The sequence below is a fragment of the Opisthorchis viverrini genome (genome assembly GCF_000715545.1).
Source record: "Opisthorchis viverrini unplaced genomic scaffold opera_v5_23, whole genome shotgun sequence".
NCBI lineage: Eukaryota > Metazoa > Platyhelminthes > Trematoda > Opisthorchiida > Opisthorchiidae > Opisthorchis > Opisthorchis viverrini.
The window spans coordinates 2,965,705-2,989,946 of record NW_008751679.1 but is presented as its reverse complement, the minus strand read 5'-3'; the positions used below and the strand labels follow the sequence as shown (position 1 = coordinate 2,989,946).

Here is a 24,242-nt window from a genome sequence, read left to right as displayed (position 1 = left end):
TACCAGATAATTCGTGCTACGTGAAACTTACTGTTGACAACTTCAATCATTGCTTATGCATAAAAGTATTAGAAAATGTCCAAAAATCTGTAGTCAAGAAGTTTTTATCACATGATTGGAACACTTTCAACAATTAAAAATTCAAGCCTGAGGGAAAAATAATATTTTTGCTGAATAACCCCCAACAGGTTTTTGAGCCATGGAGTATTTTTGCTACCGATGGATTTGAAAATGATTGCCCAATTAATTAAAGCGCATTACGTTACCATGCTATTAAAAAATATTGGTCATCTGAGTTATTGGGTTGCAGCAATATTTCAAATTGACTGTCACATTATTTTACGTGCGTTGCTGGCAGGTATGGTCATACCTATGTGGAATAGACCCTCAAAAACTTGGGTTATTAGGTTTACAACACTGCTGTGAAACTTACAGTCATAATTAACACCTAAAGCAAAAAAGATTTTCAAGTTGTCACTTAGTCATCACTTAGCGAATCTTTTAAAAAATAAAGTGAAGTCGTTGGGTGAACGTTGAGATTCTTCCTTTGATAAAACACTTGAATCCGATCTGGTGTGCCCTGAACTTCACAGCATAATTTGAGATCACCTAGGCCATTCGTCGTGTCGAACGATGAAACAGATAATGCATCATAAACACTGGCGCTTCATTACTTGCCATTTTGTCTTTTCCCCTGCTTTTGTGAACGTTTCAAGCGTATATTTATATATACTGATTGGTATATTGGTTCAATATTTTAGTAAGCATAGACTTTGACAAACCTTTTGCTAACTGGAGTTCCAGAAATTCTGCTGGGGTGGTTGGGAGTGTGTTATCGCCATGGGCTTGCAAACCCATCCTTGATTATTAGACTTAGGTTTTCATGGGCAACAGGGAACCCGTGGATTGGTCAATAGAATATTTGTCTTAAAGCTTCCAGAAATCATTTTGGGCCAACCGAAGTAGGAGATCTGCCCTGGCACTCTAATATTTCGTAATGTATGAAAAGTATGCTCACCCCAACATATAAGTTACGTTTAATAAATAAATAAAGTGGAGCTCAACGAGATGCGGTCTTAGAATATAAATGGAGCTATATTGCGTACGGACTTTCGAATTTATTAGCAATAAAGTCATTTTGACTACTGGTCACCTTGTTATTGTAAGAAATTTTGTCCCCCCCTAAGTTAATACTTGATTGTAAGCCCTCATTTCTTTACTCAGTTATTCGAGCAATTAAAATCAAACAAAAATGTCATTGGGGCCTCAATCCACAACATATCTAAGTTGCAACGCCCGGAAAAGTAACAGCTTTTATAAAGGACGCTGAAGGATCCAACGATATGTTCATAAATATGGATTTCATCAAAAACACGATTTTTCGAACAACGTAGCGAAACGTCTACATTAGTGAACCTCCAGCCTTTTCAAATCAGAAGCTTGCTTGGAGAAAACGTTTTTGGAATTAAACACACAGTACATCTTTTATGTGTACCCAAATGTATCCTTAACATTTTGTTTAATTTGGAACCTACACACAACCACCTGATCAACCTACATTAACCGTTTAATTTGTCAAAAAAAACGCGTTGCTCTAAATATAAAGTGAGTAAAAACTCACCATTTCTGATTGCCGCGCTGACTGTTTTATTAAAACAAAAAAAAAACGCGTTTGCTCTAAAATAAAGTGAGTAAAAACTCACCATTTCTGATTGCCGCGCTGACTGTTTTATTAAAACAACAATAAATTTTGTCTATGTGGATTTCGTAGCGGACATAATCTAATTTATTTCTGGAGGTATCTTTGAAGACGATCGAACAACATAATAATCCACCATTATGAAAGAATGACAACAAAATCTCGGGAAAACAGTTAAGGGCAAGAGAACTATCACACGTAAAGCCAACAAAATATGGGAATCGATAAGTAACGTTTTGCTAACAAGGTACTTTCATTTGCACACCGATTCGGTTTTGATTGTTCTGGTACCCAGCTGAATCACTTGTTTATGATATTTTTCGCTCAGTAAAATGTTATTTCACATAACCTAGGGCGGATAAGCAGATCATTCTTGCAAGCTAAATATATCACCATTATCTCTCATACTTGCAACCCAATTGTACACTGAGCTGCATAAAAGTTGAAAATTACTGGGACGAGCCAATGACGAAAAAAGTTGGGGAACGGTAATTTGAGAGATATAAATAGGTAGTGACAACAACTGTCTGCCAAACACTTGGCTTAAGGCACACCACTAGAGATATGTCCCAATAAACTTGAAATGCATTCCCCTTTTTAAACTCTACATCATTGAAATTATGCAGTTTTGTTAGTTGGCTACGTTTCTGAATGGATTGATAACCAAACACGTTCTAAAAAATGCAGGACAGACATTTCGAATTCAGGTCGCTTGGCTGTCCACAGGCATCAATATATTCCTCAGTGTATATCAAGCATAGTAATAAGATGATGCTTTTATCATTTGTATCGATGAAAGAGGAACTGAAAACCATACAAATATGCGTTCGGTTATACCCCTCTAATGGACGGCCAACAAGGTTTAGAAAGGAATGGTGCACGTTGTATCTTAATCTGATATCGTTAATTTTATTATTATTGTCAAATGCCACATCATTTTCGAGGTTTAACATCAATTGTGGAGCCTAACTTGGTGAAGTACCTAAAGCTAAAGGAATCGACGCTTCTCCCCGAGTTCCAGGACCACATTGTTAAAAAACTACCGTTGTAACTTGCCAAACAGAAGCATCCATTGTCAGCAGAGCGTTGATACGCTGGTTTGTTCTCATACCCAACTTTATCAATATATTTCCATAGATGCTCACGTTATTTGACAGGCTGATCTTATCAGGATTCTCTGGAACCTCCATTTCCGGAGACATATAGAAAATATTTTCTGTGCTTTCAGTAGGTTCGACCCCATCAACAGACAACGTGTTGGGTTAGTTTTGTCCACTGTCCAAATATTTTCTCCCTTAGGGTTATACCACAATGGAATATATCCTTTCATAACAATTAGTCGTTAGCTGACTATTCGTAAGTGTTGGATATCGGCAGGTGGTCTATGAAGCGAAGCAGTCGGCAGATATTAATCGATAAGGGTTTTTAGTTCTTGGAAAAACCTGGTGACCACACTTGGGTTACATTAGATGAAATCTACTCAGAACGTGCTTGCAAGGTGATGCTTACCTGCTTGTTCAAACCGGTCTATCACTAAATTTTTGGAAATCGAAATACTTTGAAACGTTTTGTGGTATTGAGTACCAAATAATTTCAAGTTCACTCATTCAACTTAACCCACGCAAAAAAAGCAGTTGGTGACTTCCATTGTTATGCACCTGGGCAGTTTGAAAACGGAAACAACTGCCAAAATCTTGATAAGCCCGCTGGTATGCTTGGAATGGGTGTCCCCTCATGGTGGGACAATTTGAGCATTCATATTGTCGAGTTTGCTGTACAGGAACTATTATTTGTGTGAACAGTGCTAGTGATCTTCAGAAGATCACGATATTCAGAATTATTACAGGTAATAGACTGATTTAGAGTGCTGACATTTGCTCACTCCAAACTTTGGCAAATAAGACAAGCACATGTTTTTCATAAGTCATGGCTCCGCAATGAAAAAAAATGCACATTTGTTGCATGAATAACATTTCAGCAAATATCGCCAGTTTTTATGCGCTTTATCCGATGTATTTTATGCAACCATTGTACGAAATAATGGTTCTCATAAACTTGTCCATACAAAGGGAATTCAGGTTGAAATCCAGCCGCAACCTGGATGAAAATTTATTTTTTAAAAATACAAACTATTTATCAGATTCAGTGCCGATAAAACTTCCATCTGACCTGTGATTAATATCGGTATCATGGATTTGTTGTAAACCAATATAAAAATCGGGCTGTTGGCTGACATCCGAAACAGGCACATCTGTGGATCACTTGACGCCCATTCATAGGGTATGAGCAAACGCATTTCGTGCTACATGAGAGATTTAAACTGATGCACCTACTGAGAAGTATGCTCAGCTTGTAGGGGCCTTTTCAAGAGAGGTGACCCTATTTAGCATGACGTCAGGTTGAACAGTGGTAGCTTGCTGTTTTCCGGACACCAATATCATTATTCAGTATTCCTAAAAATTTAAACAGAAACACTATTCACGCACAATACAGCAAATTTATTACAATGTCACTACGGGAGTGGGAGGTTTTTTTTAAGGAAAACCAGTCTGCATGTGATGAATGAACATTCTTTGCTTGCATATTGAGGGTGTATTGTTACTGTTAACAATTCGAGCAAATTGTTATCGTCCTTCTACTAGAGCCTTGTGGCTGGCAAGCTTGTCACGTCGCTGTTTCACAAATTTGATTCTGCGCATTCATTTGAGCCGAAGGTTTGGAGTTCTTTGGACGCCTATCTACAGTAGATTTTTAACAAATTGTTTAACATAGCAGCTCAATTCCAAAGATGAGTAAGGCTTATCTTTGGTTTTTGTCCAGAGTTGGATTTTTCGGCCAGGTTCTTCAGAAGACTTTTTAGTCTTTGCTTTATTTTTGACCCATTTTTTCACATGCTATTCTATTGATGCTTATGTAACAACCCCTGAAAATACAATCGCTTGCATACGTTTCATAATAAAAAACAGCTGCTCTGTTTGAGAACAATATAATTTCAATTCCACATATCCTCGATGCGGTCGAGCAATCAATGCACAATATCTTCCGCATAATCTTAAGATGGAAACACCGACGATTCAGATATTAGAATGTCTTGTTGGCATATGAAAGTGTGGATGGTGTAACAGAAATAAGTTGTGAGATAGACGAATATAGACACTATCCATTTCAAAATGTTGACATTCACAGACGCGTATCCTAACACATCCAAATTTACTGCCATTGTTCTACATTAAGAAGGTTGCCTGTTTGTCATTCGTTTCTTCCAGTGGTCTCCGAGTAGCAGGAATCCGGCTAACAGGCGGTTTTATTTAACTTGGATTATTATAAAAAACGGATTGACGGAAAGGAAAAGTTTGCTAAAAAAACTGGATGTCTAAAGCACGAATGTTATCTTCCGATGCTGCAATACTGCTTTCCATAAAGTTCAATCGTCGGAAAATTCACCACTACTTCATTACATTCAGTGATAAAATGTACAGTTGTGTTGGCGTTTATAAAGGACTTCAAAACCATCCTCAGCTTCCTAAAGTTTTATCACTCTAACGACAGACGTATCTGCGGTAACTACACGGTACGAGCCAGAGGGACTGATCGTTTCAACATTCCGAAAGTTACACTCTTTACTCATCTCATGCACCGTTTTGCTCTTGGTAGCTTATCGTTGCTCATCCATAGTAACAATGAATATTTGAGCTCTCGCTTCTCTTCTTTCATTAACTATGCCGAGCAAGTCCGAAGCTGAACAAAAGCTGTAAAGCGTCCAAAGATACAAAACCATACTCCGTCTACATATGCTCCGCTCGGTCCAAACCATAATAAATTCCGATCGTTCATCCCTTGTAATCGGAGCAGGATGTTCATTTGGCAAGCACAAAGAAACCTTACTAAGCGTGTTGTTGATGATCCATCTAAACTCAAACTGTAATCAATGGAAAAACAGAGTAGGACTGATGGAGCTTGCACGACCAAGGATAGATCCACCAGTGACTAACACCTCGCCTATAGTATTATGACTTCAGCCGTTGCAAAATTTGCATTCGCGACTGAGTAGGGACACTCAGTACAATCTAGCACGAATGTCCCAATTGTTTGAGAATTCGATTTGGTTAAAATACGCTCTAACTGGGCACTCACTCCAATGGAATAAACTCCCACCATATGTTCGAGCACACAAAGTATTTGCACAATTTTATTCCTGCAACCTCTGAACAGTAATTTTAAATTCTGGCCAGGTTTATTGTCATAGTCCCGGCAACTGATTAAACTACAAAACAATAACTATTTCGTTCTTAAAAATCGTCACGTACTTCCAAGTTTCCAAACTCATTGTCGAATGGCTTGCGACTCAGTGATTTACCGGAAGTGGGCAAGTTTGAATCCCTCCGAATACTCGCGAGATCTCAGCTGATGATGATCCAAAACCACGCGAAGCAGACAGAACAAGCTTTTTGGCACCAGCTAACTGCTTGATGACACTCCAAATGTAGGATAACGTGTTTTTCCGCTTTGCTTGGGACCGACCGATATATATATATATATATATATATCACAAGGTTTTGTTCAGTTGACGTAATATTCGGTAGAGCAACACCACCAAGACGGCAAACGGGAAAGGATTAGAATGGTTGCTCAGAAGTGATTTAAACCACGGCGGCTGTTGCAATGTCGTGCTTGTTTGTAGATTGGATGAATCTTGTCACGAACAACAGCCACTGTCAAATTATTGTCTATGCATAACTGTATAAACGTCAAATGTGAAAGCATAACAGCTAATTTTTAATTTGATGTGGGATAATGGGAAAACTAGATGACCTTATAAAACAGTCTTGCCTTACTAATAGTGAAAATTAATACGTATTAAAGCCACCAAGCGGATTTAGCAGAGGAATGGTGTGGCTCCCATTTTGCGGACAATATGTTGGTGACTTTTGGCCAGCTTACAATACATTACAGTTTTTATCTGTCGAGCAGCTGGGCTACATTTCGCCATTCGTTAAATGATTACTTTGTAGCCGCAGTGGAATTCATGTTTCAATCCACTCTGTGCTCCTTAACGAAAAGTTACCGTTCATTCAACACGAAGTATTTGTATTAGATGACATGGTCTCACGTGTTCATGCATATTTGAGTGCAAGTAATTAGTCATAGAATATTTCAGGCCTCCGACATCCGATGCAGCATTAATTTAGCAGTCATGGCCTCTATACAAGGTTTCTTACGTTTGTGTTTTTTTGAATTTCAGTCTGGTTTTACCAGCGTTTCCAAACTTTTGGTTGTCACTTTCAAACGAACTGCAAGCATTTCCGGTTGTGGTTTGTTCTGCTGCAGTGAATTAGACGAACTCTTAAAAATTTTATGGGACGTTTTAAAGAAACAGCATTGATTTGCTCACGTTTGCCATACACTGTACGGATTTAGCAGAGGAATGGTATGGCTCCCATTTTGCGGACAATGTGTTGGTGACTTTTGGCCAGCTTACAATACATTACAGTTTTTATCTGTCGAGCAGCTGGGCTACATTTCGCCATTCGTTAAATGATTACTTTGTAGCCGCAGTGGAATTCATGTTTCAATCCACTCTGTGCTCCTTAACGAAAAGTTACCGTTCATTCAACACGAAGTATTTGTATTAGATGACATGGTCTCACGTGTTCATGCATATTTGAGTGCAAGTAATTAGTCATAGAATATTTCAGGCCTCCGACATCCGATGCAGCATTAATTTAGCAGTCATGGCCTCTATACAAGGTTTCTTACGTTTGTGTTTTTTTGAATTTCAGTCTGGTTTTACCAGCGTTTCCAAACTTTTGGTTGTCACTTTCAAACGAACTGCAAGCATTTCCGGTTGTGGTTTGTTCTGCTGCAGTGAATTAGACGAACTCTTAAAAATTTTATGGGACGTTTTAAAGAAACAGCATTGATTTGCTCACGTTTGCCATACACTGTAAGAAAACATCAGAGGGTGAATTGGAGATTCAGCATGTTGGTTGTAGGCTATTTTCGTATCCATTTGCACCGTGCCGTTTTGTTAATTGATATTTCCGGAATAAGAATAAGTTCATCGGAATTAATTTTCATAAGACCGTTTGTGCTATTAACACTAGGGCGTTTTCAGCAAATTGGTAGTTGATATTTACTACCTAAATCAATACTATTCATTCGTTATCTACATATAGCACAACATGGCCCATTTCGAACAGGGTTGTGATTTATAAGGTTCAGCGATACATCCGATTTAATTAGAGTCCCGTGTCACCAGGTATTTTTGTGTTTGTTTACTTACGTCGACAGTCAATTCATAGCTCTGCAAGATAGCTCTATGGTTGCCGAAATCGATCAGTATTTACATAATCCATAGCTGCATGATCCTAAGTGAATAGGAGTTTTCCGCACATGAACTGAATTGCATGCTATCCTCGGTGGATGCGGGACCAGTCGAATGTACGAATGTATAGACCATGACGTGTTTAATGATCGGTTGTTTCCTCTAGATTACTCATCAAAATTAGTTAGTTGCTTCGTGATAAAAGAAAGGTTGATAAAAGGAAAATTGCTTTGATCAGTTAGAATTATACTGCTATTCTTAAAGCCCGATGATAGAAAATTTCATCAGATTTCATCCAAAAATGTGGAAGAGGATACCAATTTTTCCATTTTTTCAGTCGATTGTCCAAGGTTTTTCCAAGCTGAGCGCTTTTGTTGGAAACGCCCTATCACCTCGACTCGGTACTTATGACGTGACAATTACGACGAAGTTAGTTGTTTGCAACCTGATGCACAACAATCCTGATGACTTACTATACTTTGGAAACCGAAAATACTCATAATCTCTATGAAGGCTGACCACCACTCGTGCTACAAGTTGAGTGTGAACACTTGTGTGTGTTGTACGTTTTTTTAATTCAACACTGAGGTATTTTGTCAGGACCATAATACGTTCAAGCATCTGACCGTGAATCCCATTATTATTTTAAAAAAAGGAGAGGATTTTATAGCCTGTAACTAACTGCGCATACCAGAAAAACGTTCCTAACCCTGAATCATACAGTGCCGGTAAATTCTGTAAAACATGGAGCTTGTATGCTAATCCCCTCGAGGAGCCGTGGTTGCTCAGACATTGCTCAGACGGACTTTGGTCTTAAGTCAAGCTTAACACATCAGTCGTTATTAGTTGCTGCAGCGCCTGCAGTTTACGTGGCCGAAATCTTAGCAAGAAAATAGTTAGTTGCGTGGATGGACAGTTTTCGATTTCCAAGTCACGTGACCAGGTTATATCTAATTATCGGGGTACTTTTGTACTATCCTATTCACACACAATCTAATAATGATTGGTTGAGCTCAAACTGTGTACCAGGTTTATCGCAGACAACGAGAACATCCTTATTGGAAAATTACTAATATTATAAACTTGATAAGTGGTGTGTTATTGTTTTCAGGATATCGCTGAGAAAAACCAAACTCTGCAGGACGATGCGTGCAGAAGCGTTTCTCAATCGCAATCAGCACCTACAACTGACTGATTTCTTGCAACCAGATTTTAAAGCACACATTAGTTGTCAGGTTACTGGGACGTTTCTGTAAATTACGAACTTCGCATACTTGCCTATGTGTTTAGCAGCTATACAGGTCTGTAAAACACTTAAACTCTTGCATCTTACTGGTATCACAGATACTTATTTGAATCATCTCTGGGCCTAGAAATATTTGCATTAATGATCGACCGAAATCCATCGAGAACTACAAAAGTAGCAAAAACTGTAAGAACCTTGTTGTTTAATGATTTTTAGTCCAGATATGCTTTATCATGTCCACTCGTTGTGACCGTTTTTCGGGACTCAATTATCACTGCAAGCAAAACTTAGGATGATCAATGCACTGAATGATTGGTTTTATAAGACCGGTTTACTAATCCTCCTGTTTTCTTTAGTTCATTATAGACTGGAGGATATGTGTTAATGCTTCAAACATTTTCGATTCCTGAAAGGAACTTTTAATACGGACAGAGAGCACGATAGCAAATTCATATCTGGTTTTCGTCCAAGGAGAGAATTACTGCACGCATCCTCACATCTGAAACTTCGGACCACGGTAAGAGCCGCTTTAGGTACATTTTCTCATTAGTTCACTACCGACCAGCACGGAATACTCTCGATGTTTACTAACCTAAATGCACCTGCAAATTTCGATCAGTCCTGAATTTAGGCAACTTACCTAGAAGCCTTTCTCTTGTAAAAACTAAAAGTTGGAGTATTTTTGAATAAATTCTGATGAATTCCCCAAAATAAAATGACTTAGCACCACAAGATACGTGTGATTTCATTATTTTCCTCATACTGGACAACAGGACTCACCTTCGACTGTGAAATTTGTTTACAAAAATGCAAAGGATTAAATACCAACTTTTGGAAAATGCAACCAAGTCGATTGATCTCTTAAAGCAGTCAAACAAACTGTGATTTCAGGACCCCCTAGCAAAAGAGACTGGTGAAAGAATTTTCGATAAAGACAATTGTGACAGATATTGTTTTTTATTGCATACTCTGTTGGTAACTAAGCTGTTGAATATCATGCAGATACCAGACTTGCTGATTTGCTCCCAAAATATAGATGACGATGGCAGCACTTTATTACTGCATGTTTCAAAGGGGGACTTCACCAATACCGCCACTATCCCGCCGGAACACCAGTGACTGTTTTCTTAACTGACCTCAACTTACAGTCATTGACAGCTTAATGTGAGCTGCACCAAAGGTTAAATTTTTGGAACAGTCGCTCAGGATGTTTCAAGAGGTTTAAGAGCGAGACTGAGATGTGGAATACAGAATTGAATAGTAGCCCACAACTGCTCCAGTTATCGACAATTACGCTTATATTCTGTGAGATCTCAAAACTTCTCACCATATAGATGTGCTAAATTTTTCGTTTGGATTCCGTTAGTTGAAAGTTTGTGCTGGTCCGGATGGGAGGAGTTTAGAGGCTCAAGTGTACAGTCCTAAGTGTTTTTATGCACTGGATAGCATCGGCGAATGACAGATTCAATGCACTTTGCTGAGAGTAGGAAGTAATATCGGTACTTGAAAAAACCTCTTTAGAAAACACGAGTAACTGGTTTTTTGTAGATTAATGCAAAAGTGGTTTTATAACTACCGATACCGCCTAACGAATATACCTTCCTCAGAGGAAGTTCCTAGGTCTTTTACAATAAGGATGACGCATGTGCGATGGCGTAAGTGTGATGTTTGGTAAAACTCTCAAGGAAGACCTACCACTCCAAGCAAATCGACCCGGGATATGGCATTCAAGTCCTAGAACTGGACATGCTGGTTGAAATAAAAGTACTTCAAGTATTTATACATACTCAGATATAGGTGTGAGCAAAATGAGGTGAGCATACTTCATTCGAGTTAAAATTAAAATGAATTTCACTTGGCCTCCGTGTAAATTAACCCGGTTTTCAACTGTAATTCAAACTAAACAATGGTCTGCTCACTATCTTCTGGCGCGTCACATGGGAGAATAAAATTGGTTTTTATTTGTTCCATTAACTGAGCTGGATGAAAATCGGGCCGTTTGTGAATGACATCCCTTATCTGAGACATAATTGAATGTGACGCGTATATTTGGTAGGAAACAACGTGCAGCATTATTCCGGTTAAGTTGGTGTCTTATACATCTCCCCACTAGAAACCCGTCATTTCAAAACTTGACAGAGTGAAAATGAGGTCTTGATATTATTATGGGCCCTGAATTCGGTGAAGGCTGGCTTACCTGAGAGGCCTTTCCAACATGTGATTTGCAGAAGAGCAATAATCCAGAAAGCCTTTTGCAACATCGCGAAGCATAATGACAGTGTTCGTGCGCATGTATTTATGAAGAAGTTGAGTTGGCCTCCGATAAAATTTGCGCTAAACAACAAAGTAACAGTTGTCTTCAAAACTGGACAATCAAAGTCTATGGCTAAGCGCTAATATTATCCGCTACCTGGATGCACTGAAGTTCATGGAAGCTAACAGCTCTGGACACCTGTACAGAAATGCAACATCTAGAGAACTAATTGCATGACCTTCATTTCCAGGTTCAAATAATGCACGCGAAGCGAATTCCTCTGGGCACGTACTACGAAGCGTTGAACGGCATTTCATGCTAGGTTATTCAGATAGTCCAGTTAACAACCTTTTAGAAGGTCAATCACACTATGCCATATTACTTTCGGCGCAATTTCGGGGATCGATTCTCGAAGGTCTTGAGGCACTCGTCCAAAAAATTGAGGCTATTGACGGGGAACTGAAAACACACAAGCAGTAGCTAGTGCATACCCCCTTCATCTGTTCATTAGTTTAAGTCTTTTTAAACCGACGTGCCATTTATTTTCACTTTTTGGTACGCCTATCGAATTGGTTTATTCTTACGCATGGCATTGAATTTCAGTTTTACTTTGGAATTCCCTGCAGGCTGCTTTAGTTTTGGCTACTCGGGGTGCTACACGCAAACCAACTTTCTTCTGTTAGTGCGCTTGGGTACAGTGAAAAGCTAAATATAATCCAACAGTCTCCACGTTCTGTGTCAAATTTGAGACAGACATGGATTATATTACCAGTAGCATACAGAACAATCAATCGACAAACGGGAGTCTGTTCAATACTTAACAACCAAGCTGGACAGTTTTAGGGCGACTCGTTTGCGCCATCCGTAATTTCCTATTATACACACAGCAGACAATGGTGAATAAATATATAGCTCCATCAGCGGTTTATCATTTTGTCGATGGGAAATCGGGTAGTATCTGTGAGACAGCCCTACGTATGCCTCAAGAATGATAGTGTTTGGTTAATCAGATTTATTGCTTTCCCTTAAGTGAGGGAATCTCGGCATTTGAATTACCTCTTAATGAATCGGTTTTCACTTCATCCCTTCCTCAGCACAACATGAATTGCTTTGGGAGTTTCACGTAACGATGCAATATCTTTCTTCCCAAAATATGGATATGCTCCTCTACTCCGGTGTAATTTGTAAATTCAGACTTTGGTACGTTTTCCAATAAATACTTGGCTGACTAATTGAACGTGAGTGCGTAACGAAATTTGAGTGAACCGAGCTAGTCTTAAACAACGTAACTCGTCGTGAAATATGGGTCAGTCTTTCAGTTTGTCAGAACACCTGAAATCTTTTAGGAACGATCGGAGGAAATACTGCATGGGACAAGGAAGGCTGCTTACGGGCGATTACGCATTGATGTCGACAATGTTGAGATGTGACGTAGTGAAAGTAATGTGAATAACACCCCAGTGTCATCGGCAGCCTCTACAAGACCCTGGTACTATTTCACTGGTCAGGTCTGCCTAGCTAAATAAAGTAATACACATTGCGATGCAAATTATACCGAGGATCTGTGGTGTTTTGCAAATCAATGTTACATTTTCCCCATTTTCTACTCTCTTCATATAAACTTGAATTGCAATTTGTAAACACTGTACACGTATAAAGAAATTTTTTTATTTTACCAATAATTACATTAAAAGCAAAAATGGTGAAATACACAATTTCTTGGCGTTACATTTTCCCATTTTCTACTCTCTTCATATAAACTTGAATTGCAATTTGTAAACACTGTACACGTATAAAGAAATTTTTTTATTTTAACAAAAAAATTACATTAAAATCGAAAATGGTGAAATACACAGTTTCTTGGCGAGACTTCCCTGCTTTTTGCTGAGTCAGTGAAATTGCACCCGATTGAACTGATTGCTGTTTGCTGAAGTTGTGGGATTGGATTATTGTGTTTGTGTGTGAATTGTTGCACGTCACAGTAACTCCTTGTGACAATTTTCAGCTGTGATAACTTCCTACCGTGGAATTTACTTCTAGCACTCGAACTATCAGTGGAGAATATCCTTCTTACTCTGGATATATTCTTCCCCGCCGAATACGATTACTGCACAACATTTCATGTAGTGGGATTATTGGACCCCAAATTTAGTGAGTCTGTATGTGCTATTGTCCTTTTACTCGAAGTAATATCAGAAGGTGAAATAGCACTAACAATAAACAGTTATGTATAGTGGCTACCAGAGACACAAATTACAACTGAATAATGGACAAAAGAAGTATGAGACTTATCGAGTTCTTCGTTTGATAAGTTGTAGCCGATGCAGCCAATGTTTGTGGGACGCCGTTGAATTGAATGGGGTCTTGACCGAGTGTGTTGAAATCTGGCCTGTTCTTTGTCGTTTAATCCAAAACGATTTCGAGCCCAGACTTTTCCTGCACAGTGAGTCGTGCGTCGGCTTGAAATGGTCTGGTCAAGGCGCTGTGTGAACTGACAAGCGTCGGGCTGTGCGATCGTTGTTCCGCATATATATATATATATATATATATATATGTTTATGTTGTGAGTGAGGATGCGCTTGCATTGTTTGTCTTAGGATAAGATTCCAACACTCTTGGTTAGTCGTGGGGCGCATGTTCGTCATAATGCGGACAGGAATGAAACAGCGGGTGTGCATGCGTTGAACAGATTATATGAGTGGATGAAGGTAAACATTAATGAGATAGTAATCGGACTGTGAAAGCGGTTGAAGATAAACGTTGATGGGGTGGTAACCAAACTCTGGTAAAGTGGTCAAAGATAAACGTTGACAGGATGGTAACCAAACTCTGGTAAAGTGGTCGAAGATAAACGTTGAGGGGATGGTAACCAACAAATACTCTCCCGCTGGTAAAAGTGAAAAATAGTTTTCAATACAATGCAGAGATTGTTAAGTTGGGACGAAACGGTCTGGCCAGTGAACGTGTCTGCCAGAACGTGTGATGCGTGTGCTAGTAGTCGGAGTGAATTGGGCTGACGACGAGGTCGTTGTTGATTCCGTTGAGTCGGACTTAAACTTGCAGTTCGGTAATTCTGTCACTTTTGAGGGTGAATCAATACAATCAGTATAAGCTGGTTTCAGACGATCAATACTAACTGTATCAGTCTTATCACGTAACTGAATGGTGAAGTATCTGGGGTAACGACTTATAACTGCGAATGGACCCTCATAAGGAGGTTGTAATGGGTGTTTGACGCGGTCGCAGCGGATGAAAACGTGCGCACAAGTGGAGAGGTCAGGAGAAACATAGGACGGTTTGTTAACCATTGGTGGAGGATGATAGCGTAGACGCGACATGTGCGTTTTCAGTTGGGTGACGTATGTTAGTGAATCACAGGGAAAACTAGTTTCTGAAGAGAAAAACTGTCCTGGGATTCGTAATGATGTACCGAAAACTAACTCGGCTGGTGTACATTGTAGTGTGGAACGAAACATGGAGCGTAAATGAAGCAGAATAAGGGGGACCAGGTCACTCCAGTTGTTAGGTTCTTGATGAGCTTTGATGGCCGTTTTTAAGTGTCTATGAAAACGTTCAACTAAGCCATTAGCTTGTGGATGGTACGCGGTGGTGCGAATGCGTTTGCAACCTAGAAGTTCAGTTAATTGCCGGAAGAGTTGAGATTCGAACTGCGAACCACGGTCTGTTGTAATGCAAGAAGGAATACCGAATATAGAGATCCATCTGGTGACAAAAGCACGAGCAATCGTCGTCGCCGAGATATCCGGAATTGGAATGGCTTCAGGCCATCTTGTAAACCTATCGACGCAAGTTAGAAGATACGAACTGCCGTTGGATGGGGGAAGTGGACCAACAATGTCCAAGTGAACGTGATCGAATCGGCAGTCTGGTTGGGAGAAGGTGCCAACGGGTGCGTGAGTATGCCGAATGACTTTCGAACGTTGACAAGACAGACAAGTTTTTGCCCATGAACGGATATCTTTGTTCATATTCGGCCACACGAAACGTTGTGAAATGAGTTTGTTCGTTGCACGTATTCCTGGATGTGCTACATTATGTAGCGCGTCGAAAACGAGGCGACGCATTGCACATGGAACCAGGGGTCTTGGAACGGATGTGGAGAAATCACAGTCTATGGTGCCTGGTGCTGTTTGTAGTGGCACCGGTCTAATCTGTAGTGATGATTTGTCGGGTGATGGCAGTTTGACGGGCTCGTCCTTTTGTAGTTGCGCCATTCGCTGCAGATCGATCGTGGGTGCCGAGTGGAGTGAGTCAATTTCCGGACGAGATAAGGTGTCAGCTACGATGTTGAGATGTCCTGATATATGACGAATGTCACTGGTGAATTGAGAAATATAGTCAAGATGACGTATTTCGCGCGGTGAATATTTATCAGGCTTGGCTAGTAAGGCTGACGTTAACGGCTTGTGATCGGTATAGATGCAAAATTCGCGTCCTTCCAGCAAATGACGGAAATGGCGTATCGATAGGTAAATGGCTAACAATTCTCTACCAAATGTACTGTAACGTGATTCGGTGGGTGATAGTTTATGAGAAAAGAATGCAAGGGGCTGATAAGTACTGTCAATCATTTGTTGTAAAACAGCACCTACGGCGCCGTTGGAGGCGTCCACATTAAGTGATAAGACAGAGTTGGGTTGCAAATAAAATAACTTGAGAGAGTTCGCAAGGGAAGCTTTGACTTGTTCAAAAGCGGAAATAGCAGAATTAGTCAAATGAAACGTCTTTGGGTTTCCGGATAAAAGGTCACTGAGTGGTGCTAACAATGACGCAGCTTTGGGAACAAATCGTCTGTAAAAATTAATCATACCCAAAAAACGTTTAAGTTGCTTAAATGAGGTAGGTAGGGGAAAACTTCGGATAGCATCGAGCTTATCGTCAGTAGGCGCTATACCATCCTGACTAACCGTATGACCCAGAAAATTTAATGCAGATACACCAAAAATACATTTTTGTGTGTTGATAACAACACCATGGTTATGCAGTCTAGCGAATAAAAGACGTAAATGCTCTAGATGTTGTTCCGTGCTATTACTAGCGACTAGAATGTCATCCAAATAAGCGAAAACGAAAGGCAAACCATACAGTACTTGGTCAATGAAACGCTGAAATGTCTGAGCTGCATTTCTCAAACCAAATGGCATGCGTAAAAATTCGAACAAACCAAAAGGTGTAGTGATTGCAGTTTTATGAATGTCATCGGGGTGAATTGGAATATGGTGATAGGCGCGAAGGATATCAATGTGGGAAAATACTGTGCAGCCCGCTAGATTAGATGCAAAATCGTGGATGTGCGGGATGGGGTAACGATCAGGGGTCGTTATATTGTTTAGCGCTCGATAATCGCCGCAAGGTCTCCAATCTGTTGTGGTTTTCTTTGGAACCATGTGGAGCGGCGAAGCCCATACGCTTTTGGACGGCTGAATGATTCCTAACTGAAGCATATGCTGAAATTCCTCTTTAGCAATTTTCAGTTTGTCCGGGTGTAAGCGACGTGGGCGTGAAAAGACTGGAGAACCCTTGGTGTTGATGTGATGTAAAACCCTGTGCTTCGGGTGTGGTTCGTGAAAACTAGGCTTCTGAATATCGGGAAATTCACGAAGCAATTCCTGATATGGTGATTTACCGTTTGTACGAAAAGTCAGTGGGTATATAGATGGGTTTGTCGTAGTATGTCCTCTAACGGAGAGGTTTGTTTCAGAGTCTAGTAAACGCTGTTGTTTGAGATCTACGCATAGATTGAAGTGAGTAAGGAAATCTGCGCCTAATATCGGTTGTTGTATATCAGCGACGATGAAAATCCACTGAAATTCTCTGCGAAGACCGAGGTTGAGGTTCAGTGAATGTTGCCCGTATGTTTTAATTGTTGACCCGTTTGCCGCTGTCAGGGTAAGTGGGGAGGGTGCAACATTCGTATTCAAGAGGGTGACTGGAATTACGCTAATATCGGCGCCAGTGTCGATGAGAAATCGGAGACCTGAATTCTTATCCAATAGAAGGAGACGGCGAGTGATGTAATTGGGGCCTTGGACGGCACTCGCCTTTGCTGTCCGGCCTACTCGTTTCCCATCTGTGAAGTTGATGTGCTAATAGTAGTACGAAACGAGCAAGGTGGTGTGCATTTGCGTGCAGAGCGACCAAATGTTTCATGATACCAACAGTAATTGGATGTATGGTGAGAATGCGACGAGCGTGAACGTGATCGTTTGCGTGCATGATTGTGAAAACTTTTACGAGGGGCACGCTTAACGGATAAAAGGGCAACTTGGCGTGACAAGTTTTCAATTTGCGAGTTCATGAGCGCGAGTTTAGGAGAGTCATCAACTGCGTTTATGCTGGCATAACCAGGTTGAATCTCTAGTATTTTATCCGCTATACTCGCAAGCTGGGACAATTGCACACTGTCAGTATTAGCTGCGAGAATAGATTGCACATGTGTCGGTAGTCTTTTGAGAAAAAGTTGGCGAAGTAGTGCGTCGTCAATCTTTTTATCGCCCAGTATACTATAGAGACGACGTAAGAATTGAGATGGTGTACAGCCATCTAGGGTCTCGCCACTAATCAGCTGTTCGAGTCTTTTACTTTCCGAAAGCGTAGTGCGGGCGATGATTGTATCGCGTAATTGGGTGTAAGGTTTGACGCTGTCTGGGGCCATCAGGATGTCTCGCAGATCTGCCGCTACTTCTGCTGGAAGTATAGCTAACACATGGTAGTACATAGTGTGTTCTTGTGTGATACTTCGCAGAGCGAACTGCGCCTGCACCTGCGTAAACCAAATTCGAGGATCGTGGTGCCAGAAGGGCGGGAGATGAATGGAGGTGGCATTGATGCTGGGAATAACTGGTGTTGCAGTGTCTGACATGATAGTACTGAGGTATGGGCTACAACTTTTGTCGGGCTCACCAAATTGTAGGTGCTATTGTCTTTTTACTCGAAGTAATATCAGAAGGTGAAATAGCACTAACAATAAACAGTTATGTATAGTGGCTACCAGAGACACAAATTACAACTGAATAATGGACAAAAGAAGTATGAGACTTATCGAGTGCTTCGTTTGATAAGTTGTAGCCGATGCAGCCAATGCTTGTGGGACGCCGTTGAATTGAATGGGGTCTTGACCGAGTGTGTTGAAATCTGGCTTGTTCTTTGTCGTTTAATCCAAAACGATTTCGGGCCCAGACTTTTCCTGCACAGTGAGTCGTGCGTCGGCTTGAAATGGTCTGGGCAAGGCGCTGTGTGAACTGACGAGCGTCGGGCTGTGGGATCGTTGTTCCGCATATATATATATATATGTTGTGAGTGAGGATGCGCTTGCATTGTTTGTCTTAGGATAAGATTCCAACACTCTTGGTTAGTCGTGGGGCGCATGTTCGTCATAATGCGGACAGGAATGAAACAGCGGGTGTGCATGTGTTGAACAGACTATATGAGTGGATGAAGGTAAACATTAATGAGATAGTAATCGGACTGTGAAAGCGGTTGAAGATAAACGTTGATGGGGTGGTAACCAAACTCTGGTAAAGTGGCCAAAGATAAACGTTGAAAGGATGGTAACCAAACTCTGGTAAAGTGGTCGAAGATAAACGTTCAGGGGATGGTAAACAACAAGTCTGTTCCATTCACTTATCCATTTCTTATTGCTATTTATTATTTCTAATCTGATATTTTGACTGTATATTTTATTGAACACGCATTCTTAGGTCCTTTTCCGCTACAGATCTGACCAAAAGATATCAAAAGTGACCAAGGCTCTTATGCGAGACTCTAAGACCTGTTTGAATATGTCCAAAAATAACGCTGGACCAGTACAGTGACCATTGTAAGATTGGGTCAGTTAGACAAATCAGTACAAAACCGCCGTCAATCTTCTGAAATCACCGCTTGCTGGGTACGATGTTCCCAAACTGCTCTGTTTTCAGACAGCGGAGACCAATCTATAGCATAAAACCGAGCTTTTACGCAGATGAAAAATGAATGCAGTAATATGATGAATAGTTAATTTTCTTCACGTTCTAAATACAAGCATTTTGAAATGAAGTCCTGACACCTCTTCCACCCGCCTGATTGTTCGAATTCGTGGGATGGTTAAGTAATCACTGATCAACTACTTGCAAAAAGTGACATCACATTAATCATAAGGCTCACGCTGGCTTAAGACCCCATTCTTGTGGAAAGAGGGCTCTACGCCACGGTCTTTCACTGCAACATTCAGGGTTGTAATTTAACTAGGGTGTTAAAAATATCAGTGCTAGAGCGTCGGCCTGATGGTCTTCCGTTGTTGCGTCACAAATTCCGTTCGTCCTGCTGTCACGCTTTTAAGGCCATGATATGACCGCGGAAGAGGAATCGTTAACAGCTGATTAAGCCGTTTCTGGAAACGAAACCTTCTTTGCTTTAATAGGTCTTCTGTTTTTCTGAGTCCTATCGTCAGCGTGCCTTTAGTACCACTGCTTAGTGGGTCGACATCCTGGAGACAATCATGTGTTCGCTTTGTCAAAATTACGATTTAGAGGAGTTGATCCGTGGGGGTATATGTGTTTCGTTATTGCGCGCCAACGATAGTTGCTCTGTCTGCATCTGGCTGTGTGCACGGGTCTGTCTTGGCAACAGTCACTCGAAGAGCGTTACTTTTTGAAAAATCAGTCTGATTTGCTGCACTTTGCAAGATTCCTCCTTAGATCAGCTTCAAACGGCTTAAACGTTTCTATGTCGCATGTGTGATTAGTGGGGAGCATTTATTTTTATGGGTAATACGAGTTGTCTAAAGATGTAAGAGTAGGACCACCTTGGCGACCTGCGCAGAAAGACTGCAAAGGGATTAAATGGCGCTCAGTATTCGCACAATAGAATTGAATTTACGGAAGCTACGGTTTTGTCCCTGATGGAATGAAGAAACCGCACAGTTGAGTTCAGAGTACCAGACCAAACTTTTGAGACCCGGTTAGGCATGCCGGGGTCTCAGATATCCTGGAAAATTGTCCCACCAGACGTTTTCGGCAGACGTGTGACTGCTTCAGTAGACATTCAAATTTGGCGAGCTGCAAAATAAGGACGTAGATTAGAATGTTTTGCGGTTTCAGCACATGCGCAACAAAACGCAACACTTTGGTGCAAAATGTTTTACTCCACACGCATGGGTTTTGCAGTTGAAAGCATTGTGCGGCTAATTGGCTCCGGGTGCACAAGCACAGCAGACTAACATGATAGAACTCCCACCATTCGAAAGATTCTTAGGGTGACAGTGGTGTTTCAAACTGGATATTCTAGGAACTAAAATTAACTCTATACTCTCTTTTATTTTCTGCCATGTTGCGCTTTTTCTTTCCCTTCACGTCCCCCGACTTTTCCTCGATCTTTTTCCGCGTTCTTCTGTAACTTGTTTGTTTGATACATCAGTCCGATGAAATAGGAAAAGCGACGCTAGAATGGCTCAAATTACTGTAGGATAAAGCTAGAGCATAAGTGCTTGCTTGGCCTGGGGAGACCGCATATCAGCAGGATATAACTTACATAGCCACAGCATGTAGAGCTCATATCACGACGCACTGACATAGCTCCTTACAATAACCACTCTAGAAGATCACCTCTGGAACGATAGATAGGTACACGAGGGCGTTTGGGTGATTAGACCAACTCAAGCTGGAGAGTGCTCCTAATAATTGCTGCCATGGTTGAGAACGCTCCATATTTCTGCATGAACTGATATTTATGTCACACTTGGAGGATGGATTCTAATTTGCGTGCGTTGATACCAACAGAATGTAAGTCTTAATCGCTGTTATGTCTTGTGCGAGACCTCTTGGTTAGCCATCACATTGCTGCGGTTAATAAATTTAGACGACCGACCACCTGTATGTAAGATTTTGAGCACGAACTTATATATTTTTCGCGGCACTTTTATCTCTCATTTCGTATGGAGTCACGTCAACTTGCATAAGGCGAGCAAAGCTTCCATATTTATTTCAACTATCATTCATGTGATGTTTGGGCAAAATACGCAGAGGCTTCTGTGCGCGAGTCCGCCAAAGAGTTCGCCGGAAGAACTGAAGTATTGTGGGGGCAGATTTTTGTCATTGTTCAAGAGTTTTTGTTTGGTTTAATTCACGGGTACTTTTCTTCATTGAATGTAGCAACGGGTCATCTGGATAGGCTTTACTCATCAAACATGTGTAGCAGTCGAAAGCGCTCACAAGAGCTCAAATGGAGACCATCTGCCGCTTACCAGACGTAGGCGGTATCATGTTTTGGGGCTTTTGTCTCCTGAAGACTTTTAGTCAGTGGATCAAACTTTTAGTGAAAATATCTACGATGAAACAGGTCAGGAATGTGCCACCGGGATGGGGCTGTAGAGTATATCGGTTTGTAACAGGCATGTAGCACCTGAGCGAGGTACCGGCTTAGACTCTGGGATAAGGCAAGTGTGGCAAATATTTACAAGGGCTTGTAAAAGTTTGCTGTTTACGGAATATATTAGAACGGCGGTGTGTGAATAAAGAAACCGGCCACTTGCGACAATTAAGAGGCTGATAACACAGAAGCAACTTCATTCAAGCCACTTTCTTAAAAACCGTAGGTGCGCGATTTATGATTACATTCGTGCAGAGATTTTGCAGCGGGGTTCCGCACTATTTTGAGATGCCTAGTAGAGAAGTAATTTGCGATCAACTTATGAAACATGATCGGTTGTCCAACGTGCACAGGGAATGATACGAGGACGCTCTTGGTCGGGGAAATTTATTGAGAGTTTGACCCATCCATACTATGCTGGATACCAAAGCTAGTCAGAAATGCTGGTGAAATTCCATCGAACTCTGCCGACGTTTTGGCGCCCACAGTAGATGTCTCTGCCTTAATACTCCATTTGGGAGGCCTAGATGGAATAATGCGAACAAGCGCCGACATCTAACTAGTCTTCTTGACAAATTGGTAGTTTATGCCTGCATGAAAATGGACCGGAACCATCATCTAGAAGCAGCATTCTTCGAGGGAGCTGTTAAGTGAGTTATTGAACTGGGGAATGGAGTATGCTGCCCAGCTAGTTATTCTGTGCATAGATATCCGGATAATAGGATTCCATTAAGAGTTTGGGTTTTTGTACCCTGATTGTGACGGTTTTTTTCGCGTACGATACAGTTGGTTGCGAATGGTGAATGACCTCTTTGATATTTCAACCGATTCCTGCCGAACGATAACCGGTTGTCGGCTTCCAGTTTCGCTACTAGAGCAGGGTTGTATACGTTAATCAGTAAAATTCATTTTATGGTATAACTAGGGGTCTCACGTGCCCGTACTTGTGTTTTCTCTTTCACACCGGTGCAAAAAGAAAGTAAGTTGTATCGAACACATTTTAGTTCGGAGGGATCTACTATAAGAAAAAATAGTCGCTTTACGGTCGCTTAAGCCTGAAGATAAATGCTTTTAGATACTTCTAGTTCCTTATGCTTACGGCCTTTAGCCAAAATAAGCTTTGCCGAGAAGAAAAAGTGTCTGACGTGCTTACTTGTATGGCATCCTAGCACTTCGATAGACTGTCTGAATGCAAAAAAAACGGCCTGCCCAATTTCAATGATGAACTTAATAATTTGCGAAATTTACGTTCCCAAAAACCAGCTGATCTGTTTTTGCTGGTCTGGTTGAAACAGAATGCACCTGCTTTTAAAAAAGCTATCTAGATTTTTCATTAAAACAAGCTGCATTTTGTGTCACGGAAAATGAACAAACCCCCAATATAATCAGGAGAACCTTTAAACGGATTGTAGTTGCCCTTGGTGTATTCGCCTGAGACTATAGCCATTCTACCATCATCTTCACCCCCATTATTTCGATTTTGTGTACAGAAATGTTTTGAAAATAAGCTTTATCTGTATGAGGGCCACTGGGCACGTATTTACACCCCTAAGTGCCCAGCACAACGCCTCAGTCCGCGGGAGTTTAGGATATTCAATTGGCAATATTGATGGTGAATTTGGGGGACTTTGATTCAAGATGGACCAAAAATGTTGAATTGATGTAGAAGAAAATATAATCTACGTCAATAGGAACCACGGGGACGAGATGGTCCAAGGGGTTAGAGCCCGAATCTACTGACCAGAATGTCCATGGTTCGAATCCGACCTCCTCCACTCGACTTCCCCTGTCTGGGCTTGGGCAACCTGGCAGTATCCCAGCCCTCGTGCATTCTTCGGGTAGCAAGGCAGCTAGGCACCGGAAGGGTGTTACAGCTGAACGCTTTCTTTCTTTCAATAGGAACCACAGCAGCTCTCACACAGATAAAACATGACCACTTTTGCTTCACTAGTGTTGCGAAAGCAGTTTACGAAGTCTGGGTTGGCAGACAAAACGCAGTAATATTTCGATACACGATTTACCGCATTAATTGACTAGCTCTGTTCACTTAGAAGAATATGCACGATGCTAGATAAATTTTTCTTCTTCCACAACCAAAGGTGGACTATACCACACACAATGGATGATACTATTAGGGCCATTATCTTTGGTTGGCGGTTAGAAATAGAGCCGCGCTTGTTGATAGCATACATTAAGAGCTACTGCAGCAGAGCGGTATATTGAAGTGTTGCTTTTGGTGCGCTATATACTACTGAACTCCATAAGCAGACTTCACGATTCCCCTATTTATTGGATGGGCCTTAGAAGTTTGGCGTTTTTGGATTTGGTTGATCTTTTGGTTAGTGGAGGA

At 41.0% G+C, this 24,242-nt stretch overlaps 1 protein-coding gene across 1 annotated transcript in view; it reads right to left on the bottom strand.

The window, feature by feature from the left end:
* T265_02064 (hypothetical protein) overlaps positions 1 to 11,531 on the bottom strand; it is a gene marked incomplete at both ends in the record, with an annotated part of 31,749 nt that extends 20,218 nt beyond the window's left edge. The window contains one exon of the mRNA XM_009166212.1: positions 11,468 to 11,531. Coding sequence (XP_009164476.1) covers positions 11,468 to 11,531 — 64 coding nt within the window. The remainder of the gene's footprint in view (positions 1 to 11,467) is intronic.
* Positions 11,532 to 24,242: the final 12,711 nt, after the last annotated feature.